Source organism: Manacus candei, unplaced genomic scaffold, assembly GCF_025592945.1.
Source record: "Manacus candei isolate 608988 ecotype Guabito, Panama unplaced genomic scaffold, ASM2559294v1 h1tg000147l, whole genome shotgun sequence".
Taxonomy (NCBI): Eukaryota; Metazoa; Chordata; class Aves; order Passeriformes; family Pipridae; genus Manacus; species Manacus candei.
The window spans coordinates 675,289-697,408 of NW_026138195.1; the positions used below are offsets into that span (position 1 = coordinate 675,289).

The 22,120-nt window shown below is 57.6% G+C and overlaps 2 protein-coding genes across 10 annotated transcripts in view; both read left to right on the forward strand.

The window, feature by feature from the left end:
* The first annotated feature begins 2,216 nt into the window (after positions 1–2,216).
* Positions 2,217–22,120, forward strand: part of LOC127462968 (zinc finger protein 239-like) — an 85,650-nt gene continuing 65,746 nt past the window's right edge. The window contains exon 1 of the mRNA XM_051771907.1: positions 2,217–2,350. Coding sequence (XP_051627867.1) covers positions 2,322–2,350 — 29 coding nt within the window. The 5' untranslated portion in view covers positions 2,217–2,321. The remainder of the gene's footprint in view (positions 2,351–22,120) is intronic.
* The window catches only part of LOC127462942 (class I histocompatibility antigen, F10 alpha chain-like), a 29,364-nt gene continuing 20,337 nt past the window's right edge, over positions 13,094–22,120 (forward strand). For 5 of the 9 annotated variants that reach the window (XM_051771880.1, XM_051771886.1, XM_051771882.1 and 2 more), the window contains exons 1-5: positions 13,094–13,400; positions 15,237–15,500; positions 15,660–15,929; positions 16,178–16,450; positions 16,566–16,676. In XM_051771880.1, coding sequence (XP_051627840.1) covers positions 13,334–13,400; positions 15,237–15,500; positions 15,660–15,929; positions 16,178–16,450; positions 16,566–16,676 — 985 coding nt within the window. In that variant the 5' untranslated portion in view covers positions 13,094–13,333. Of the gene's footprint in view, positions 13,401–15,236; positions 15,501–15,659; positions 15,930–16,177; positions 16,451–16,565; positions 16,677–16,774; positions 16,814–17,164; positions 17,440–22,120 lie in introns of those variants that run through there. The other 4 variants (XM_051771881.1, XM_051771884.1, XM_051771879.1 and 1 more) reach the window with 3 other exon arrangements.

Sequence of the window (22,120 nt, forward strand, 5' to 3'; positions counted from 1 at the left end):
CACTGCAAAACACCCACCGGGGACCCCCAAAATCCCCCTAAGGGGCATTTGCGGCTCAGCTTTGGAGTCCTGTAAGATCCAAACATTCTCCCCCTACAGCCCCCCCTTCCAAAAAAGAAACAAACACCAAAACCCCCATCAAGATATTTGGGACAAGCTCCCCCTTCCCGATCCCCCGCGAGATGGGGCGGGGGGGACGATCCTGTTCCCGTTCCCGCTCCGCCTTTCTCCCTGCCCTTCCTGCCGCCCCTCCTTCTCCTGCTGCATCGCTGCGGCCGCGGGCGGAGCTCTGGGGTGAGCGGGGGAGGGGGACGAGCCGATGGGAAAGGGGGGAAAGGAGGGAAACGGGGGGTAGGACCCCCAAAGGGAGCGCGGGGGGCGGTGGGTGAGCCCCAAAGGGAGCTGGGGGGAGCCGGGGTTTGGGGGGCCGGTGGGCAAGGGGTGGGCGAGGGGGGCTAAGGGGAGGTGGGAGAGCGGGCAAGGGGTTCCCTTGGGGGTCCCTTGGTGTCCCCATGCGTTGATCTGTGGAGAGGGGGGCCCTGGAGAGGGGACACCCCCGGGCTCGCTGTGCCGAGCCGGCGGTCGGGGCCGTGCTGTTGGTTGCCGATCCCGGCCGGCTGAGCCAAGAGCCCGGCCACGTGTGCGGGGCCCGATCCGCTCCCTGCTCTCGTTGCCCCGGGGCAGCCTCTGGTGTCCCCCCGGCTGTGGGGGCGTTTTGTTGGCTCGGGCACAGGCGGCCCTTGTGCGGGGCTGTGTGCCGGGGGGCTGCTGGGGGTCCCCGGGGGGTGTTTTGGGGCGGTGTCGGGGTGGGTTGTGGGCAGAGCCCCGTGGGTGGTCGGGGGGCTGCGGGTCCCCCCCTTGTTGGGGGTTGGTGTTGGTGGGTGAGGCCCCGGCGGCTCCATTGTGAGGCCGGTGTGGGCGGGGGGGGCTGGTCCGGGGGAGCCGGAGGGAGCCGAGGCAGCGGGTTTGGGGAGCCCTCGGGAGAGCCGGGGGTGGGGGGAGGAAGGGCGGGAGCCCCGGAGTGTGGAGAGCGGAGCGGGGCGATGGCGGAGCTGGGGGACCCCCGGCAGGCTGGAGGGGGGAGCAGGGAGAGGGAGGAGCCCCGGGAGGCTGCAAGGGGGGTCCCGGAGAAGGGGCAGCCTGGGCAGTGGGGACCCCTGGGATCCCCGGGCCAAGAAAGTGGAGAAGGCGGAGAGGGGGAATGTCTGGGAACCCGGCCCCCTGAAGCAGAGAGTGAGGGGAGAAGGGACCCCTGGGACCTCCAAAAGCCCCGGCACCCCTAAGCGGGACCCCCAGCAGCCCAGAGAGGGGAGAGCCCAGAAGGTAAATGTGCAGAGACCAGAGAGGGGGAACTTCTGGGAGGGTTTTTTGGGCTGAATGTTCATATTTTGGAGTATTTTTTTGCTGTCCCTTGATCTTTTGCAAATTTGGGGGGACTTTGTTGTTTGTTTTTTTTTCCCAAATCTCTGTGTTTACTGTTTTTCTGGTCTAAATCTTGTTGTTTTGGAGATTTCTATGGACACAAGATGCCCAGTGAGTCCTAGAGCTGGACTTGGGCAGGAGGAACCTCCAAGACAACGCACTCACCCCTTGTTTTCACCCTCCAGTAGGATTTCTGCTTCCCAAAGCTTGGGCGGATGGAGGAGGAGGCTGCGAGGAAGAGGAAGATGCCTTGGGCCCCCCAGGCAGGTGAGGAGGAAGTCAGTGCCCCTTTGGGTGGGTCTTTTGTCTTTTGTGGCCGTCCTGGTGGGGCCGGAGTTGGGGGGATGTCCTTGGGCTTCCCTGTGGGCCGGAGGCAAATCCCCTGCGTGTCCTTGTTGGTTCCTGCCCCAGGCCCCGAGGTGAGGCCGGAGAGCGCGGAGGACAAATCCCCCCGGCAGAGCCTGGTGGGAGAGGCCGTTTTGAAGGGCTCCCCGGCGCAGGAAGGCAGCGGGGAGGAAAAGGGCCGGAGATGCCCCCGCAGGAGGGGCTCCAAAGCCAGCCCAGGGGGCTGTGAGGAGGAAAGAGCCAGCGTGTGCCGGGAAGGCGGCCGGAGCTTGAGGCGGAGCTGCGAGCTGGTGGTCCCTGAGCAGCCTCCCAGCAGGGAGAAACCCTTCAGATGTTTGGATTGTGGGAAGAGCTTCAGGATTAGCACCCACCTCCTGAGGCACCAGCTTGTCCACACTGGGGAACGGCCCTACACGTGTGGGGAGTGTGGGAAGAGGTTCAGTGACAGCTCCACCCTCCGCAACCACTGTCGCATCCACAGTGGGGAACAGCCCTACAAGTGTGGGGAGTGTGGGAAGAGCTTCAAACGGAGCTCCCACCTGCTCCGACACCAGATGATCCACAGTGGGGAACGGCCCTACATGTGTGAGGAGTGTGGGAAGAGCTTCAAACGGAGCTCCCACCTCCTCAACCACCAGATGATCCACAGTGGGGAACGGCCCTACACGTGTCGGGAATGTGGGAAGAGCTTCAAACGGAGCTCCCACCTGCTCCGACACCAGATGATCCACAGTGGGAACGGCCCTACACGTGTGCGGAATGTGGGAAGAGCTTCAGGGACAGCTCCAGCCTTTGCAAACACCGTTGCATCCCCACCAGGGAATGGCCCTACAAGTGCTTGGAATGTGGGAAGAGCTTCAGCACAAGCACCAAGCTGCTCAGCCACCAGCACATCCCCACTGGGGAACGGCCCTACATGTGTAGGGAATGTGGGACAGCTCCACCCTCTACACCCACCTTCCCATCCACATCAGGGAGAGGCCTCACAAGTGTGGGGAGTGTGGGAAGAGCTTCAGGGACAGCTCTGCCTTGACCTCCCACCAACGGACCCACCGGTAAGAGAAGCCCCGAGTGCCCCGACTGCGGGAAGAGCTTCGGCCGCTGCTCCAACTCCATCAGCCATGGGAGGACCCGCGTTGGATGATCCACAGGGACTCCCGTTGGGCACAGCCCTGGTGTGCTGGTTTAAAGGTAAACCAGCAGGGGAAATGACAGCGGTGACACCTAGAATGGGATGGAACACCTGGAATGGGAATGAGAATGCCTGGAATGGGAATGGGGACATAAGGAATGGGATGGGAACACCAGGAATGGAAATGGGAACACCAGGAATGGGAATGGGAACACCTGGAATGGGAATGAGAAACTCTGGAATGGGAATAGGAATACCTAAAATGGGAATGAAGACACCTGGAATGGGAACACTTGGAATGGGAATGGGAACACCTGGAATGGAAATGGGAACACCTGGAATTGGAATGGAGACACCTGGAATGGGAACACCTGGAATGGGAATGGGAACACCTGGAATGGAAATGGGGACACCTGGAATGGGAATGGAGACACCTGGAATGGGAATGGAGACACCTGGAATGGGAACACCTGGAATGGGAACACCAGGAATGGGAACACCTGGAATGGAAATGGGGACACCAGGAATGGGAATGGGGACACCTGGAATGGGAATGGAGACACCTGGAATGGGAACACCAGGAATGGAAATGGGGACACCAGGAATGGGAATGGGAACACCTGGGATTGGAATGGGAACACCTGGAATGGGAATGGGAACATTGGGAGCAGACTGGGGACACCAGGAATGGGAATGGGAACACCTGGAATGGGAATGGAGACACCTGGAATGGGAATAGGGAAAACAGAGGTGGGATGGGAACACCTGGAATGGGAATGGGGACAATAGGAATGGGAATGGAGACACCTGTAATATGAATGGGAACCCCAAGAAGTGGGAATGGGGAAAACAGAAGTGGGATGGGAACACCAGGAATGGGAGGAGGGACAATAGGAATGGGAATGGAGACACCTAGAATGGGATGGAACACCTGGAAAGAAATTGGAACACATCGAATGGGAATGGAAACACCTGGAATGGGAATGGGGACACCTGGAATGGGATGGGAACAACTAGAATGGGATGGGAACACCTGGAACAGGAATGCAAACCCGTGGAATGGGAATGGGAACAGCCAGGCCCGGGCTGTGTCCCTGGGGAAACAGGAGGCCAGGCCCAAAAGAGTTAACTAAGAAATTGGGGCCTGCTAACAAGCTACCAACATCCAAGAGCATCTGTGCTCGTTCTGTTCTACTGACTGGAGCAAAGCTTCAGAGAATAGTACAGGAACATGTCCTAGGCCTCGAGGGGATAAATTAGAGAGACAGCAGGATCAGGGAGACATTGGAATAGGAGGAATAGGCCGGGAGCCAGGGCTTTTTCCAAGCTTCAGTGAGCGGGTCAAGAAGAATGGAAGAGAAGGAAGGTCAAGCTGAGGAAGATGAGTTGAAGCCCCCAGAGCCATGGAGGAAGAGTGGAAGCACCCTCAGGACTGAGGACCAAGAGAAACACCGCCCCAAGCCCCGCCTGAGCTCCACCTCTACTCTGCCTGTTATTAATATGCATCGATAGATGTTGTAATCACTTGAATATGCATTTAATCCCAGCTGAAGATTGGATAAAAATGCTGATTTTGTGTGAAGCCTTGGAGCAAGTTTGTCCAGCGCCAGCTGGCTTGCTCCCAACGTTGAATAAACAAATACCTTGCTGCTTAAAGATAAAAAAGTCTCTGAGCAGTTTCTCGGACCGATTTTTCGCATTCAGCGCCCAGTCAGTCCCAGGATGATCCCAGTCACTCCTGGTCTCTCCCAGTTGCTCCCAGTTTCCTCCATGTGGTCCCACTCATTCCCAGTTGCCCCCAGAAGCTTCCAGCATGATCCCAGTTGCTCACAGCCACTTCCAGTCATCCCCAGTGCACTCCCAGTTGCTCCCAGTATGATCCCAATCACCTCCTGCATGATCCCACTCACTCCTGCTATGATCCCAGGATGACCCCAGTCACCTTCAGTGTGGTCTCAGTTGCTCCCAGTATGGGCCAAGCTTCTCCCACCGTGATCCCAGGATGATCCCAGTTGTCCCCATTATGGTCCCACTTGCTCCCAGTTGCCCCTAGCACAGATCCAGTCACTCCAAGTATGATCTCGGTCCTCCCTCCTGACAGTCCCAGTCAATCCCAGTTGCTTCTCTTGTAGATCCAGTCACTCACAATTCCTTCCAGTTGCCCCCAGCCTGGTCCTAATTCCCCTTCACGTAGTCCCAGTCACTCCCAGTATGGTCCCAGTCACCCCCACCATGGTTGCAGACACTCCCAGTATATCCCAGTAGAGCCCTCAGCATGCTCCTAGTCCTTCCCAGTCACTCCCAGATGCCCCAGTAACATTCCAGTTTCCACCAGTATGATCCCAGTGACTCCAAGACACTCCCACTATATCCTATGTGGCCTCCAGTTGCTCCCAGTAACCCTCAGTGTGGTCCCAGTTGCTCCCAGTATGATCCCTGTTGCTCCAGTTCTGGTCCTGGAGGGTCCCCGTGTGCTCAGATCCTGCTCCCGGGGGGTCCTGCTGGGTCCCAGTCCTGGTCCCGGTGTATCCTGGTGTCCCAGTCCATCCCAGTCCATCCCAGTCCATCCCAGTCCATCCCAGTCCCTTCCCAGCCATTTCCCAGGTCCTGCCCCCCCGCCCCCAAGATGCTGACGGGGTCGGGGCTCCGTCTTTGGCTTCGTCTCCCTGGGCCTGCCTGGAATGAAGGGGCCGCTGGGACACTGCGGGACCTCCTGAGACCAAAGGAACCCCGGGAGAATTTGGATACTCCTGGAATCAAGGCACAACTGGGACACTGCAGGGCCCTATGGAAAAAAAGGAACCTTGTGACACTGCGGAATTCCAGGAATCCAGGGGCCTTTGGGACATGGGGGCCTCATGGAACCAAAGGAACCCTGAGGTGTTTCCGAAGGTCATGGAATCAAGGGGCCACTGGGACACTGCAGGGCCTCTGGGAATTAAAGGAACACTGGGACACTGGGGCAGGACATCCCCCTGCAATGGCACCAAGACAATGCCCCATTTGCAAAGGGGTCAGTGCTGAGCTGAGAGGGGGCCAGGCCAAGGCAGGAGATGTTGGACCCCAGACTGGTTTCACCCCAAATGAAGCCCCTGATGGTGAGGGAACCCCTGGAGTCCAAGGCCTGTCAGTCCATGGGTTTCTACCAGAAAGGGCCAGTCCCCTGTCCCAGGGGCAGGTTCTTCCAACAGAACCCTTCTTGGGGGGGTGTGGAGATTCCTGCCTTGGCTGGGGACCCCCCAAGGTCACTGCTGGAGGTTGAGAGCAGAGATCTCCCCACGAGCGCTGGTCTGGGGGAGTTCCATCCATCTCTAATTAAGAATTCTTGCTTGTTTGCCACCTTTAGTAGAATTGCTTCAACAATTGCTTTAGTGTAGTGCCCTGTCCTATCTTATCCTGTACTACTGGTAGTTTTAGTGTTTCTACTGTTCGCTAAATTATTCTGACTAAAACCTTTTGTGTCATAATTTGCAAAAAATAAATAACTCATTTTCTATCAATAGATCTGATTTGCCATCATTAAAACCTATGGGACAAACGTGGTTCAGTCCCCCCTCTAGAATTGCTCTAAATTTCAACTGTTGGCACAATGCAAGGCTGAGATTGGATCCAGCAGCCCCCAGCACCCAGAGTAATTTGGGAGCTCAGGGGGACCACCCCCCTTTCCCAACCCCCCAGTGCCCAAAGACCCCCATAGGGCCATCCATCCCTCCAGTCCAGCCTCTTTTTTCCACCCCTCTCCCTGTTCCTCCCACTTTTCCATGGTCCCCTCAATCCCCAGCCTCTCCCAGTTTTGGGGTCCCAACCCCCACTTTTTTCCCCTCTCCCACCCCTTACACATCATCCCCCAATCCCCAGCCTCCTCATGCTCAGTTTGGGGGTCCCGCCCTCCCCTTTTCCCCACTCTTCCGACCTCTCCCACCCCTTCCCATCAGCCCCCAATCCTCAGTCTTCCTCCCCCTCCCTTTTTGGGGGATCACACTCCTGTCCCATTCAGTGTGGGGTCCCACCACCCCTTTTCTCTCCTTTCCACACCCCTTTTCCCACTGACCCCCCTCTTCCCACCCCCCACTCACCCCAGAGCTCCTCTCCCGAAGCCGGGGGGGCTCCCAGTAACACCAGAGCCCATAAAAGTCCCCCCAACAATGGGGTTAGGTGGGGTCCTGGGTGGGATTTGGTTGGTTTGGGGGGTCCTTGGGGAGCAGTTGGCGTTTTAGGGGAGTCCCAGCACCTTTTGGGGTGTGCTGGGTGCTGTATTGAAGGGCAGGTGCCCTCCCAAAGCCCCCAAAATCAGGGCAGGGTTTGGGGGTCCCGGCTGGGCCCGAGGCCACGGGGAGGGGCTGCGGCCGCCGGCGGCTCAGGAGCTCTGTGGGGAGAGAAAAGGGGGTGAGAGCGGGGTGGGGGGACAGGGGGGACACCGGGATACACCGAGACCTGGACTGGAGCCAGTGGGACCAGAACTGGGGCAACTGGGATCATACTGGGAGCAACTGGGAGCATGTTGGGGGCAACTGGGATATACTGGGAATGTCTGGGAGTGAGTGGAACCATAATAGGGGTGAATGGGAGCAACTGGAACCACACTGGGGGCAACTGGGATCATCCTGGGAGCAGCTGGGCCCCTGCTGGGCTCACACTGGGATCATCCTGGGAATGACTGCAATACCCCTGGGAGTATGTGAGAGGCACTGCAACCATACTGGGGATGACTAGGGTCAAACTGGATTCACTGAATCCACTGGAAGTGGCTGGAAGTTCCTGGGATCATACTGGGGGTGACTGGACTCGTAGTGGGATCATCCTGGGAGCAACTGGGACCATGCAGGGGGCAAATGGCATCGTCCAGGCAGTGACTGAAAGTGCCTGGGGCCAGACTGGACTCAGACTGGGAGTCCCTGAGAGGGAAAGGAACCATCCTGGGCGGGACTGGGAGCAACTGGGGCCACCGTGGGGGCAACTGGAATCCTATTGGGAGTGACTGGGATCACTGTGGGAGTGACCAGGACCATACTGGAACCATCCTGGGAGTGACTGTCAGTGCCCAGGGTCATACTGGGAGTGACTGGAACTATTCAGGGGAAAACTGGGAGCCAGTGGGGCCATGCTGGGAGTATGGTGGAACTGGGAGTAACTGGGAGTGACAGGGTGCATGCTGGAGGCAACTGGCATAGACTGGGAATGACTGGGATTGTACTGATGGGAACTGGAAGCATCCTGGGGCAAGTGGAAGTAACTGGCTATGACTGTGAGCATGCTGAGGGCAACTGGGATATACTGGGAGAGTCTGCAACCATCCTGGGGGTGACTGGAACCCTGTGAGGGCAACAGGGATTGGCTGGGACCATGCTGGGGGAAGACTGGGATTGTACTTGGATTGACTGGATCTGTGCTGGAGGCAACTGGGAGCAACTGGGATCACAATGGGAGGAACTGGGAGCAACTGCGACCACACTGGGAATAACTGGGGTCATACTGGGATCACAGTAGGAGCAGCTTGGCCCATGCTGGGGACAACTGGGCCCACAGTGAGGGTGACTGGGGTCATACTGGGAGTGACTGGGAGCATTCTGAGGGCAGTTGGGACCATGCTGATGCAACTGGGATATACTGGGAGCAAGTGGGATCATGCTGGAGGTGACTGGGATCATAGTGGGAGCGACTGGGAGCACACTGGGAGTGACTGGGAGTGGCTGTGAGCAACTGGGATCATGCTGGAAGCATGGAAAAGAGATTTCTTCCTTAAAATACTCCTTTTTGGCCAAGACCCCTCTGTACCATGGCAGATGTTTCCTGCGGTGTTTGAGCATTCCCAGGAGCACAAATCCACAGGGATCTGCTGCAAAGTCACCTCTAGAAAGGCCAAACCAGCCAAGGGTGAGTTTTGTGGCCAAACCCAACCAGGTCTGTGTTTCCTGGTTCACCAGCTCTGCTCTTCTCCCCCCTCTGAGCTGGGATGGGAGCAGTGCTGGGACCCAAAAAGCTGCCAGAAACACCCCAAAAAAGTTGCCAGAACCCCCCAAAATTAACGAGCCCCCTACAAATTCCAAGCAGATCCCATCCTTCCATTCCTTGTTCTTTGCTGCTGGTTAAAAGCAGGTAGGAAATACAATCCTATCTATTGTCATTGTTACACCAAATATTGATCTAATATGATAATGTTAATTAAACTTTACCATATGTGTGCAGGTGACTCCTGGCAGGGGGTTTGTGCAGGAGGAGGCTCTGGGGTGGCTCCTCCAGCCTCAGCCACTCCCCCCAGGGCAGTGATGGTGAGGAGCAGCCCCGTGACGAGCCCGGTGACCCCCACGGGCACCTTTATGTCCTTGATGGGCCTGAGGCTGAAATGTGGGGACAAAGCCCATGGAAGGGGCACAAAGAGCACCCCACAGCCCCAGCTCTTGTACCCCCTGGGTCCCTTCCCCACCTCCCAGCCCAGCCCCAGGCCCGTGGGGGCTCCAGGCTCAGTTTGGGGGGATCCCAGTGCTGTCAGCGGCACCCAAGGATTTTTGGGGCTGCATCCCCCCCGAGCCCCCTTCCAGCACGGGATGGGCACCCCCCCAGCCCCACAGCTTGCCAACCCCTTTGCCCTTCCTTCCCTGCTCCTCCCCGGCAGGAACTGGCCTGTTGGAGGGGACTTGCAGCCTTTGGGCTGGGCCAGGCTGTGCAAAGGAGCTGCTGCCAGGCCATGGAGGGTCGGGCTGAGGGGAGGAGGCCGGAGCCCCCAGGCTGTGGCACTGGGGAGGCCCTGGGGCGCCTCTCTGGGCTCTGGGGCCTGGACATTTCTCTGCCCTGGGCCAGGCCATGGCAGAGGCCCCTGGGGGGGTGCCCACACCCAGCACTGCCCCAACAAGGCCTCTGAGCAGGGCTGCCCTCCAAGCACCCCCTGCCCAGGCCGCAAAGACTTGGCGCAAACCAGCCCCTCCGGCCCCTGCCAAAGTGGCCCCAAACACACCCAGGGGAGGCCCCAGGAGGCTTTTGGAGGGGACGGAATCCCTCCACATTGCCTTGGGGGGCTGGATCACAACCCAAAGGGCTCCACACCTGTTTTCCTTTGCAACCCAACTGCTCTAAAATAAATGTTCTCTCTCTCTCTCTCTCTCTCTCTCTCTCTCTGCAAACACTGATCATCCAGGACTGGTTCACTTTAATTCACTCCAAGGGATACAAGAATCAAACAAAAGTTCCTCCGGCCTGGCAGGGTGGGCTGTAGCACTCCCCTGTGGCTGTTTGAACTGATTTTAGTGCCCACACACACTAAACTCAAGCACAGCTTTGAAACAACCTCCCCAAAAGAGGAGCTGGTTTTCCTGGCCCTCCCTCTGCTCTCTGCTGCAGCAGCTCCATCGCAGCAGCCCAGTCTGTGCAAACCAAGGGAGTTCCTGCTCAGGCCGGGAACTGGGCAGTGGCAAATGCCTGATTTGGGGCACTTTCCTGCCAGGAACATTAAGCCCCCTTTTCCCTTCAGCGGCTTTAGGTGATTTGAGCCTTCAAAGAGCCAGGGCTGGCTTGGTTTTCCCAACTCAGCCTTGGCTCCTGCTGGCTCTGTGTGCCCTGGGAAGGTGTTGTCTCAAGGACTTGCACAGCTCCCAGGGGTTTTCAGTCCCAGCCTCCCAGGTCACCCCCCAAGGTGCTGGACGGCCCTTCAGACCCACCTGAGCCCACCCCCCGTGTGCCCACCCTTGGCAGGGCAGCTCAGGGAGCCCCCGGGACAGGGGATGGTGCCTCTGGACCTGCCTCCCGAGGGGCTTCTGCCACCCCCAGGGGGCACAGAGGGGACAGGGGCACCCTCAGCTCCTCCTGCCACGAGCTGAGCTGAGACAACAGCCTGAGCTCCGAGGCCTGGGCAGGTCCTGCTCCATCCTGGGGCTTTGCCAGGATGCCTCATGGGTCAAATATAAACCCACAAAGAGCTGATAATTCCCCAAACTCCCACCCAGGCAGTCACAGCCTTTTTCTAACCCTGTTCATTTCCCCAGGGCTGGTTTTTGTTCACTGTTTCCTGTCCCAGCCTTTGCTTGCTCCTCTTGTCACTGCTCCAACCTCCCATGTCGGGAACATTTTCTCATCTGGTTCATGGTTTTTCCTGAATTCTTTCCCTCCGCAGCCTTTCCCTGGCCATGCACTATTCCCCAAGGCAAAGTTCAAAATTCACAGGGTCACCAAAGCAAAACTGACCCCACCAGAGCCATTTGTGGAATATTTGGAAGGAAAGAACCCAAAGAAACAGGACAAGCATCCACTGGCACAGAATGTGGATGCTGCTGGGGGGGCACTGGCAGCTGCAAAGAGTTTCCACATTTATTGAAACTCCCCATAGACCCTGATATCAACAAATTCCAATTATTACCAGCCCCTGCACCCAGCCTTTCCTCCATAGGTAAATATTCTCCAGGTAAGAACCCTCTGCCTGTGTCTGCAAAGGAAGAACTGAAAGGATCATTTTTGCCACCCAAACACTTCATTTTTCAATAAGCTTTCATTGATGAAGTGGTTTTTTACTGTTCCTAACCCCCAAACTCCTCCTGCCCCAGGCTGCAGTTTAGGGCATTTTGGAGCAAAAACAGGTGGGGGAGGAAGAGGAGGAGAAAACAGACCTAGGAGGAACAACAGAGGAACTTACCATGGAAAATACTCCTAAAGACATCGGGTTTGTGGAAATAAAGGACTTTTGTGTCCCAAAGAGCAGTTCAAAACTATTGCAGTCCAATATACTTGTGGCCTTTTTTTTTTTTGCTGCTGCTCAGGGAAGGGCAATGAGTCCCCAAGTGGCCGTGGGAGTGATTTAAAGGGGCTTTTCTGTAGTGACCAAAGGAGAGGGAATCCAACCAGTCACCAGGAACTTCCACTTTTTGTCTGCAAATCCAAGAGTAATTCAGCCCTGACCTGAGGTGTCCCTGCAAGGAGACACCTGGGGGTCACGGGGACCCCAAAGTGGGACCCCCAGGCTGGGCTGGGCTAGAGGTGGAGGCTCAGGGGAGACGGAGCAGGACGTGCAGGAGAAAGCTGCTTCTTCTTGCTCCTCTTAGTCTCACATCCTCCTTCCCCCTCCCAAATTCCCTCTGGATCTGGCACAGCAATCTTGGGAAGAGAGAAGTAAGCTCAAATGCAAACTTGCTTCATCCTGGGCCAGCCCAGCCCCCACCCCCCCGATCTGGCTCAACACCCCCATCCCGGTCCATCCCACATCCCCATCCCAGTACATTCCCAGCCCGGTCCATCCCGGTCCGCGTCTTTCAGTCCCAGCCCGGCTCGGCTTGGCAGGGACTCCAAGCCCCTCCCGTGCCAGCCCTGCCCCAGCAGGGCCATGTGGCAGCAGCCGATGCGGCTGCAAGGCCGGTCCCCCCCGGGCGGGACCAGTGGCGGGCCCGGGGCAGCCAAAGGGGTCGGGGCGAGAGGAGCCGGGACGAGGCAGCGCTGCTGCGGCAGCGGCTCCTTCCGAGCCCGCCGGGGCTGGGCGGGAAGGAGGAGCCCGCGGGCAGCCGCTCCCTGCGCGGGCCCTGGGGAGGGGACAGGGCGGGACGAACCCGCCGGACCCCCCTCCCGCCCCCTCCAGCCGCGCCGGGGCCGCGCCCGAGCTCCGCCACCGCCTCCCCGAGTGCCCGCCCGGCTTGGCCCAGAATCCCAGCTCCCTGTGCTGAACCGGCCGCGGTTTACGGGAAACAGCCCTGGCGATGTGCTCAGGCTGGCGGCAGTCTGTCCCAGTCTGTCTCAGGTTATCCCAGACTGTCCCCGCCTATCCCAGTCCATCCCAGTCCATCCCGGTCCCTTCCCAGCAGCCGCCGCCGTTTCCCGGGTTCTGCCCCCCCGCGCGCCCCCAGAGCTGCCACCGGACGCCGCCCCCCCAAGATGCTGACGGGGGTCGGGGCTCCGTCTTTGGCTTCGTCTCCCTGGGCTGGGGCTCGGCCTCCGCCCGCGGGAGGAGCTGAAGGGGGTCCCCCCCGGAGCGTGTGTGCCCCCCCGGGACCCCCATCCCGCTGTCACCCCTTTTCTCTCCCCACGGAGCTCCTGCCCCAGCTCCCGCTCCCCCCTGGCAGGGGCTTTGGGAGCCCCCCTTTGCCTTGATCCCGGGACCCCTGCGGGGGGCAGTGGGGGCTGCCCAGGGCGGGCACTGGCCCAGGGAGATCGCCCCCCGCCCCCGCGGCATCCGCTGATCGCGGCGCTTCCCCCGCTTTGGCCCCAAAGCGGCGCCTTTATGGCCGAGTTTAAGCGCAGGGCCCGCGAGTTCAGCTCGGCCCGGCCCGGGGGTCCCGCCGCTCGGGCCCGTCCAGGGGGCCCGGGGGTGGCGGGGGGACCCGGGGCGGTGCCGGGAGGGGTCCCGAAGGGGATCCCGGGGCATTCCCGGCAATTCCCCCCTGCCCGCCCCCCGCGCTCCCTCGGCCACTTTCGCTTCCGCGTCTCCCGAACTGCGCCCAGCGGGGCCAGCGGAGCAGCGCGATGGCTCCAGCGCTGGGGCTGGGGGCGCTCCTGGCGCTCCTGGGGGTCTCGATGGGGCAGCCCGAGGGTAAGTGGGACCCCCGGAACGGGCAACTCCTCAGCCTTTATTGCCGGGCACCGGCACTTCCCTGAACCTCCATTTCCGGGCACCGGGACCCCCCTGCACCCTCTCCCTCCGCACCGGGACCCCCTTAAACCTCCCTATGCGGCACCGGGACCGCCTCATTTCCATTCCTGGGCACCGAGACCCCCTTGAACACCCATTCCTGGGCACGGGAACTCCACTGAACCTCCATTTCCAGGCACTGGGACCTCCCTGCACCCTCTGTCTCTGCACTGGGACCCCCTGAATCCCGATTGCTGGGCACGGGAACCCCCTGAGCCCCCATTCCCGGAAGGAGACCCCCCTGAACACCCATTCCTGGGCACCGGGACCCCCCTGAACACCCACTCCTGGGCACCGGGACCCCCCTGAACACCCACTCCTGGGCACCGGGACCCCCCCTGAACTTCCATTTCCGGGCACCGGGACCCCCCTGCACCCTCTCCCTCAGCACCGGGATCCCCTTAAACCTCCCTATGCGGCACCGGGACCGCCTCATTTCCATTCCTGGGCACGGAAACCCCCCTGAACCCCCTTATCCTGCACCCGGACCCCTTGAACCTCCATCCCTGGCTCCAGGACCCCTCCGAACCCACTTATTCTCAACAAATACCCCCCTGTGACCTTTTTCCTGCCAATCCCACCTCTCCCAGCTCCCTGACCCTTGAACCTCCCAAACCCGCCAATCTCTGTGACGCCCCCCAGTTCTCCCCTCCCTGTGCTTCCTGCAGGGGGGTCCCAGGCACCGGGAACGCCCTCGACCGCAATTCCTGGGCACCGGGACCTCCCTGAACTTCCATTTCCTGGCACTGGGACCTTCCCGTGGACCCTCTGCCCCAGCACCTGGACTTCCCTAAATGCTCTTATCCAGCATTGGGGCCTCCTGAACCCTCATTCCCGGGACTGGGAGCCCCCCTGAACCCCATTCCTGGGAAGGAACCCCTCTGAACCCTCATTCCTGGGCACTGGGATCCCCCTGAACCCCCATCCCCAGCTCCAGGACCCAATTGAACCCCCTTATCCTGCACCAACACCCCCCTGCACCTGCTTTCCTGGCCATCCTCCCTCTCCCAGTCCCCACAGCCCCCTTTTCCTTGACCCTGAGACCCCCTGGACCCCCATTCCCGCCTTTCCCAGCCCCCAGCCCCCACTTTCCTCAACACCAGGGACCGCTGGACCCCCCTTTCCTGGGCACAGAGACCCCCTGAACCTCCATCCCACTTCTCACAGTGCCCTCACCCCCCTTCCCCTGACCCTGGGACCCCCCTGAACCTCCATTCCTGGGCACAAGGACCCCCCTGAACCCCCTTATCCACCACCCAGTCCCCCCTGAACCCCCTTCTCTGCGACTGGGACCCCCTGCACGCCCCTATTGGGCACTGGGATCCCCCTGCAGCCCATTTCCCGGCCATCTCACCTCTCCCAATTCCCAGATGTCCCCTTTTCCTTGATCCTGGCACACCCTGGACCCCCATTCCCGGCCATCTCACATCTCCCCACCCTGTTTCCTCAACCCTGGGGACCTCTGGACCCCCTTTGCTGGGCAGAGGGACCCTCTGGACCCCCCAGTTCCACCTCTCCCAATCCCTGTATCTCCCTTTTCCCTGATGCCGGGACCTCCTTGAACCCTCAATCCCGTGCAGTGGGACCCCTGGCACCCCCTACCCCAGCACTGACACCCCCTGCACCAACTTCCCTGGGAACCCCAAACCCTCTTCCCGGCTCTCCCAGCTCTCCCAGTTCCCCCTTTTCTCGACCCATGGACACCCCCAGACCTCTCAAATCTCCGTGTCCCCCCAGTTCTCCACTCCCTGCGTTACCTGGATGTGGCGGTGACGGAGCCCAGCCTGGGGATCCCTCAATTCCTGTCCATGGGATACGTGGACGGGATCCCCTTCGTGCGCTACAACAGCGAGCGGGGCCGGACGGAGCCGCTGACGCCGTGGATGGCGGCCGGAGCCGAGCCGGGATATTGGGATGGACAGACCCAGATCAATGAGAGGAACCGGTTCATTGATGCCGACAACCTGGAGATAGCACAGGGCTGGTACAACTGGAGTGGGGGTAAGTGGGGGGAGCCGGGGAATGGGGGATGTGTGGGGCTGGGATGGGGATCCAAGGCGCTCCAAAGGCTGGGATGAGGCTCTGTGTGTCTCCATCAGACTCTGGGGCTCCACAGGGCTGGAATTCCAGGGTCTCCATGGATCCGATCCCACCCCCCAGGTCTCCACACAGTGCAGCAACTTTCTGGCTGTGACCTCCTGTCCGACGGGAGTGTCCACAGAACCCTTCGGTACGGCATTGATGGGCAGGATTTCATCTCCTTCTCCCCGGAGACTGGGACCTTCATGGCGGCCGATGGAGCTGCCCGGATCATCCAGAGGAAATGGAAATCTGAAGGGTACGAGGCTCTTCAGCACGAGCTGGCACAGAGCTGTGTGGAATGGCTCCAGAAATACGTTGGATATGGGTGGGAGGCGCTGGAGCGCAAAGGTGAGTGAGACAGAATTCCCATGGGAATGTGGGATTTGGGAATGTGGGATTTGGGAGGGTGGAACTGAGGAACAAGGGAATTCCCATGGGAATTCCATGGATGAATCTGAGTCATCCAACTCCCGTGGGAATTCCATGCATGGATTCCACTTTTGTCCCATTCCAATGGGAATTCCGTGGATGGATCTAACTCCAGTCCCATTCCCATGGGAATTCCATGGATGGATCTCACTCTTATCCCATTCCAGAGCCCCCCGATGTCCATCTGTCCGGGAAAGAGGAACACGGGATCCTGACGTTGTCCTGCCGCGTGTACGGATTCTACCCCGGGATGATCGGGATCAACTGGCTGAAGGGGGATGAACTGCGGGATCAGGAGACGGAGTGGGGCGAGATCGTTCCCAACAGCGACCGCACCTTCCACAGCTGGGCCAGGATCGAGGCGCTGCCGGGGGAGCGGGAGCAGTACCGGTGCCGGGTGGAGCACGCCGGAATGCCGGAGCCCGGGATCTTCGCCTGGGGTGAGGCTGGGAACGGGCAATGTGGGAACTGGGGGTTTGGGAAGGAGGAATTTGGGAGTGTGGGAGAGGGGGATGGGGGTAACCCTCCCCCTCCTGCCCCTCCTGCCCTTCCCAGAGCCGGAATCCGTCTGGAATTCCAGCCCGGTGTTGGTGGCTGTGTCCGTCATCGCTGCCATCATCATCATCATCGGCCTCGTGGCAGTCGGTGTCTGGAAGCTCCGATCCGGTAACTCCCGGGATGGGGGTCGGGAAGGGGCACGGATCCGCCCGGCAGCATTCCGGGGATCCTGTGCCATGGGTGCTGATCCCACTTTCTTTCCATAGGGAAGAGGGAGGGGAATGGATACGACCCCGCGCCCACCAGTGAGTCCCAGCAGCGTGTGTGGATCCAGATCCTCTGTGCAGGGATCCCAGGATGGATGCCGGGATTCCAGAGGGGAATGGGGGCCTAATGGCTGGAGTGGGATTGGAAGGGGATTGCAGCTCAGGGCAGGATTCCAGAGTGGGATCAGGTGGAATTGTGGACTGGGATCAGGGCTGGATTCTGGAGTGGGATTGGGGTGGGATGGATGGAGTGGGATTGGGGTGGGATGGACAGAGCAGGATCAGGAGAGAATCCAAAGCAGTTCCTAGTCTCCCTGGGCTCCACAGCCGGCTCCATCCCCTGGGATGGGAACAGGGACATGGTGACTCCTTTCCCCGCTCTCATCCCAGCAGGAATCACATCCTGAGCAATCCTGGAGCTGGATCCACCCCTTCCCTCTCCCTGCGGAAAGGCAGGAGCTGCTGGCAGAGCTCATCCCGCTGCTCCCACCCACCCCGGCCCCCCTGCGGCTCTTCCCGATGGATCAACTTCCTGCTTTTTCCTGTGTGAACCTGTCAGAGACTGAAACAGTCAATGATTTCTGCATTCTGGGATTGCCAGGAGGCTTTGGCCGGCTTTTGCAGGACTTTGGCATTATCCCTCTGATGGGCAGCTGGGCCCATCTCCCCCTCCAGTGCTGCTGAAGGTGTCAAGCCCTGGAAAGGAGAGAAGAGCCGAGTTTACCAGGCCCCTCACGGGAACTCTGCTCTGGGCTGTCCGAGGTGTTGGGGGTTCATGGCATGGCCCATCAAAGCCCATCCCCCCTCTGCCAACCTTGGAAGGTGGGAAAAAGCCTTTTCCATGCCCCTCACAGGAACTCTGTGCAGGCCTGGGAGATGTTGGGGGTTCGTGGCATGGCCCGGGACACTGTCCATGGATATAATAACTCATAACTTCCCTGAGTGTGGGGGCTTCCCTCCTTCACCCCCAGTGGATCAAGGCCACCACTTCATCTGACAGACATGGGAGCTGCAACTCCCAAGTTCCATCGCTGGACCCCATGGGCAGTGACTATAGACATCTGTCCACTCTCAGCTTTTCTTTCCCTTCCTCTCCCTTACCCTTCTCCTGTCTTTCCTTTCTCTCCCTTATGCATTTTCCCCAAAGGTTCTCTTTATGCCATATTGCTGTAGATGAGAGATGCAGATGATAACACCCAAAATGGCCTCGTACCTGTTTACCTTTGAAACAAAATTGTTCTAAAATAAACCCTACATATGTAAGTTTTCAAACACCAATTATTCAGTGTCGTTTCACTCTAATCCACCCCAAGGGATTCATTAATAAGAACCTGGGTTACCCCCCCCCTTTTCTGGGGTGGGTTGTAACGTTTTTGGCGTCAGGGACAAGGACCCTTTGGATGTGGTGGAGTAATCGGTGTAGTCCAAAACTGACACTGAGGGTGAGTCAAATGGTGACCATCCCCACGTTGTGAAATTATAGTGAGAATTTTTCTCCTCTCAGTGTGACCCGGGCACATCAGACCTGTTGAAAGGCTCTCTGGTGTAGCCTGGACCTGTTGAAAGGTTCTCTGGTACCTGGACCTGTTGAAAGGCTTTTCCAGGAGAGAGTCAAACCAACCCTCAGAGGGTTAAGGGGGAGAAAGACATTAACCTGAGCTGGGTTAATGACTGAGTCAAAAGGAATGACACCCCAGGGTGAGTTAGGTGGGGGTTATACCATCAGACCTTGGTGATGCAGTCATCATCACCTTGTATGAGAAGAAGGGAGATAAATCAGACTGCTCAAACTACCGGGGTATTACTCTGCTCCCCATTGCTGGCAAAATCCTGGCAAGAATACTTTTGAACAGACTAAAATCCGCTATAGCAGAAGGAATTCTCCCTGAAAGCCAATGTGGTTTCAGAACCAACAGGAGCCCCACAGACATGGGATTTGTTCTCAGACAACTGCAAGAGCAGTGCAGGGAACAGAACAAAGGTCTCTATGGAACCTTTGCTGATCTCACCAAGGCTTTCGATACTGTGAGCAGGAAAGGTGTGTGGCAGATTTTGGAACGTTTAGGTTGTCCCCCCAAGTTCCTCAAAGAGATCATCTCACTCCATGAGGATCAGCACGGCCAAGTCAGATATGGCAATGCACTCTCTGAGCCCTTTCTAATAACCAATGGTGTGAAACAAGGCTGCGTTCTCGCTCCAACCCTATTCACAATCTTTTCCAGCAGGATGCTCCAAAGGGCCACGGCAGACCTCGATGATCAGGACGGGATCTACATTTGATACCGTACTGATGGAAGCCCTTTCAACCTAAGGCGACTGAAGGCCCACACCAAGACCTTAAACCATCTTGTCCAGGAGCTGCTTTATGCTGATGACGCCGCCCTCGTCGCTCACACAGAAGCAGCTCTGCAGCGTTTAACATCCTGCTGTGCTGAGGCTGCTGAGCTCTTTGGGCTGGAAGTCAGCTTAAAGAAAACAGAAGTTCTCCATCAACCTGCACCTCAGGAAGTCCCTCATCATCCCCACATCACCATTGGCCAATCAGAGCTCAAAGCAGTCCAGCAGTTTAATTACCTAGGGAGCCTCATCTCCTCGGATGGTGAGATTGACAGAGAGATGGACAACAGGTTAGCAAAGGCATAGAGAACTTTTGGAAAACTCCATAAAAGAGTTTGGCGAAATAAACACTTGAAGAAAAGCACCAAGATCAGTGTTTACAGAGCCATTGTGCTGTCTACTCTCTTATATGGGTCCGAATCCTGGGTCATCTACAGCCACCACCTGCGACTCCTGGAACGCTTCCATCAACGCTGCCTCCGTACAATCCTAAACATCCACTGGTCAGATGATGTGACCAATCCATCTGTTCTAGAACAGGCAGCAGTCACAAGGATTGAGGCCATGTTGCTGAGAACACAGCTGTGCTGGGCAGGGCACGTCTCCAGGATGAAGGACCAACCACCCCCTCCCTAAGATCGTGCTCTGTGGTGAACTTGCCACCGGCTGCCGCAAGAGAGGAGCCCCGAAGAGGAGATACAAGGACTGCCTGAAACAACATCTCAGCCTTGGCCATATTGATCTTCATCACTGGTCTACTCTGGCCTCCAGTCGGGAGGTCTGGAGACACCCCATCTCTAACGCTGCTGCTTCCTTTGAGAACGCAGCAGGATCAGCATCGAGGAGAAAAGACAACGCAGAAAGAACCGTGTCCTGTCCATCCCATCCAAGGAGTCTTTCTGCTCTGCCTTTTGCAACTGGACGTGTCTATCTCGTATTGGCCTCTTTAGCCACCAGTGTGCTTGTAGCAAATGTGGGCAGAGCCCTTCCCACATCTACCTTTGCGAAGCCCAGCCATGATTTTGGATATTAATTTGGGAGTCTGGACTCACTGGTTTATTTGGTTCTGGAACTGGTATTTGTTTTATTTCGTTTTGGAAACAGGTATTTGATTTATTTTGTATTATGGGTAAATCAGGTTGCAAAGAAAGAATCTTGAAGAAATCCTTTCTGGTATTTTGGATATTAACTTGTGATTTCTGGACTAAGAAGTTGATTTGGTTTTGGAAACTGGTATTTGGTTTATTTTGTATTCTTGAACCATTGGAAACAAATTGGGACCCACTTGGAGGGACAAAGCTGTTGATGCCCCCAGGGGTTCCAGGACCCTGAGGATTCCAGTGCTCACTGAAAGTGTTATTCAGGGAGATCCTCTCAGTCTCTGGATGTGGGGAGTTCCAAGCAGGATCCCTGGGATTTTATTAAGGCATTAAAAGGTTTATAAAAGTTATATAAATATATATAAAAGGTGTACCTACCCAACATAGAAATGGAGCTCTATAATATAATACAATTGACTTATAAAAAGTTGTGATAGAACTGTAAAAGAAGAGGTGTGATACCTCAGAGCTTTTTGGAATTTTTAACTTTGGTAGATTTTAGAAGTAGTGGTGTAGTGATTGTAGATTTTAATGGAGCTGCATTCTATCCCTTACCCTGTAGCATAATGTTTACACATCCCCAACCGTGTTACCCCATCCCATATCAATCCCTCTGTCGCTGTCTAGAGAGACTGGACTGCTTGCTAAAGAGGATGAGTTATGAGGTAGACCAAACTCCTCTCTCTCTGCAATTGTAATGTCAAATTAAGGGGCTTTACACGAGGAAAATGTGGAAAAACAGAAGAAATAACAACCCTTTATTAAAAGATATATGTATGTTGGCAAAAAAACAGTAACACGAACCAAAACAACACCAGCAACAACCACCACAACAACAAGTCCAAAAGAACACTGCTCTGTCCTTCGGCACAGCCCGAATCGTGGCCAGCAGGGGGCGCTGTGGGACCGCTGGAGCTGCAGGACCTGCAGTGCCCGGCCGTGGCCAGCAGGGGGCGCTGTGGGATCGCTGGAGCTGCAGGACCTGCAGTGCCCGGCCGTGGCCAGCAGGGGGCGCTGTGGGCCCGTCAGTCCCCGCGGGCAGAGGGGCCGCAGAGAGCGGTCCCGGGACCGCGGGGGAAGCCGAGAAGGAGATGAGGGGGGTCCTCGCCTCCGTGGGGACGACAAGGAAGGCAGGCAGCACACTCCCACGGGAACTCACCGCTGTCTCAAGTGGCGGGGACTCACTGCAGTCTCAGGCGGTGGTGTCTCAAAAAAACTCCTCCTCCTCTCCCGCGGGCAAGCAAAACTCTCCGATGAAACACAGCAGCTCCGGCGGGAGGGACAGTCAGGCAGGTCGAAGCCAGCAGGACGAGAGGCCAAACTCCCCAGGATTAACAGCCAAAAAACAAGCTAGGCCTCCAGCCCCCCTCCCCAACAAAATGCCTGTCTGCACCCCGGGAGCCAGCCACAGCACTCTGCCTCTCACCTTTCCCACCAGCGCCCAGCCCCCCCCCCCCACCTCTCCTCTTTCTCCAATGGGTCCATTACCCTAGGTTGGCTACATCTTTTGTAATGCTAATGACCTCCCTTCCCCCTGCTCACTCCCTTTCTTTCCCTTGGAGTGAGGGCAGGGGAAGAAAAATTCCCCCTGATTTCCTAATCTATAACAGTCAGAATAACAATTTCATGAAATAATACAATAAGTACAATTATACAGACAAACAGTTGGTTTTAACCCACAAAACCCAAATGTATAACCCAGCACCCTGGGGCATGAACAGAGTGGTGTTTGTTGGGCCCCCTGAGCCCAAAGTAAAGGGAGAGGGGGAAAAAACCTGTTGGTGAGAGTGGTGGTGCAGTCTGGTCAAGAGTGGTGGTTGCAGTTGGGTCGAGAGTGGTGATCTGCAGTCTGGTTGACAGTGGTGGTCACAGTCTGATTGAAAAGTGGTGGTTGCAGTCTGGTTGAAGG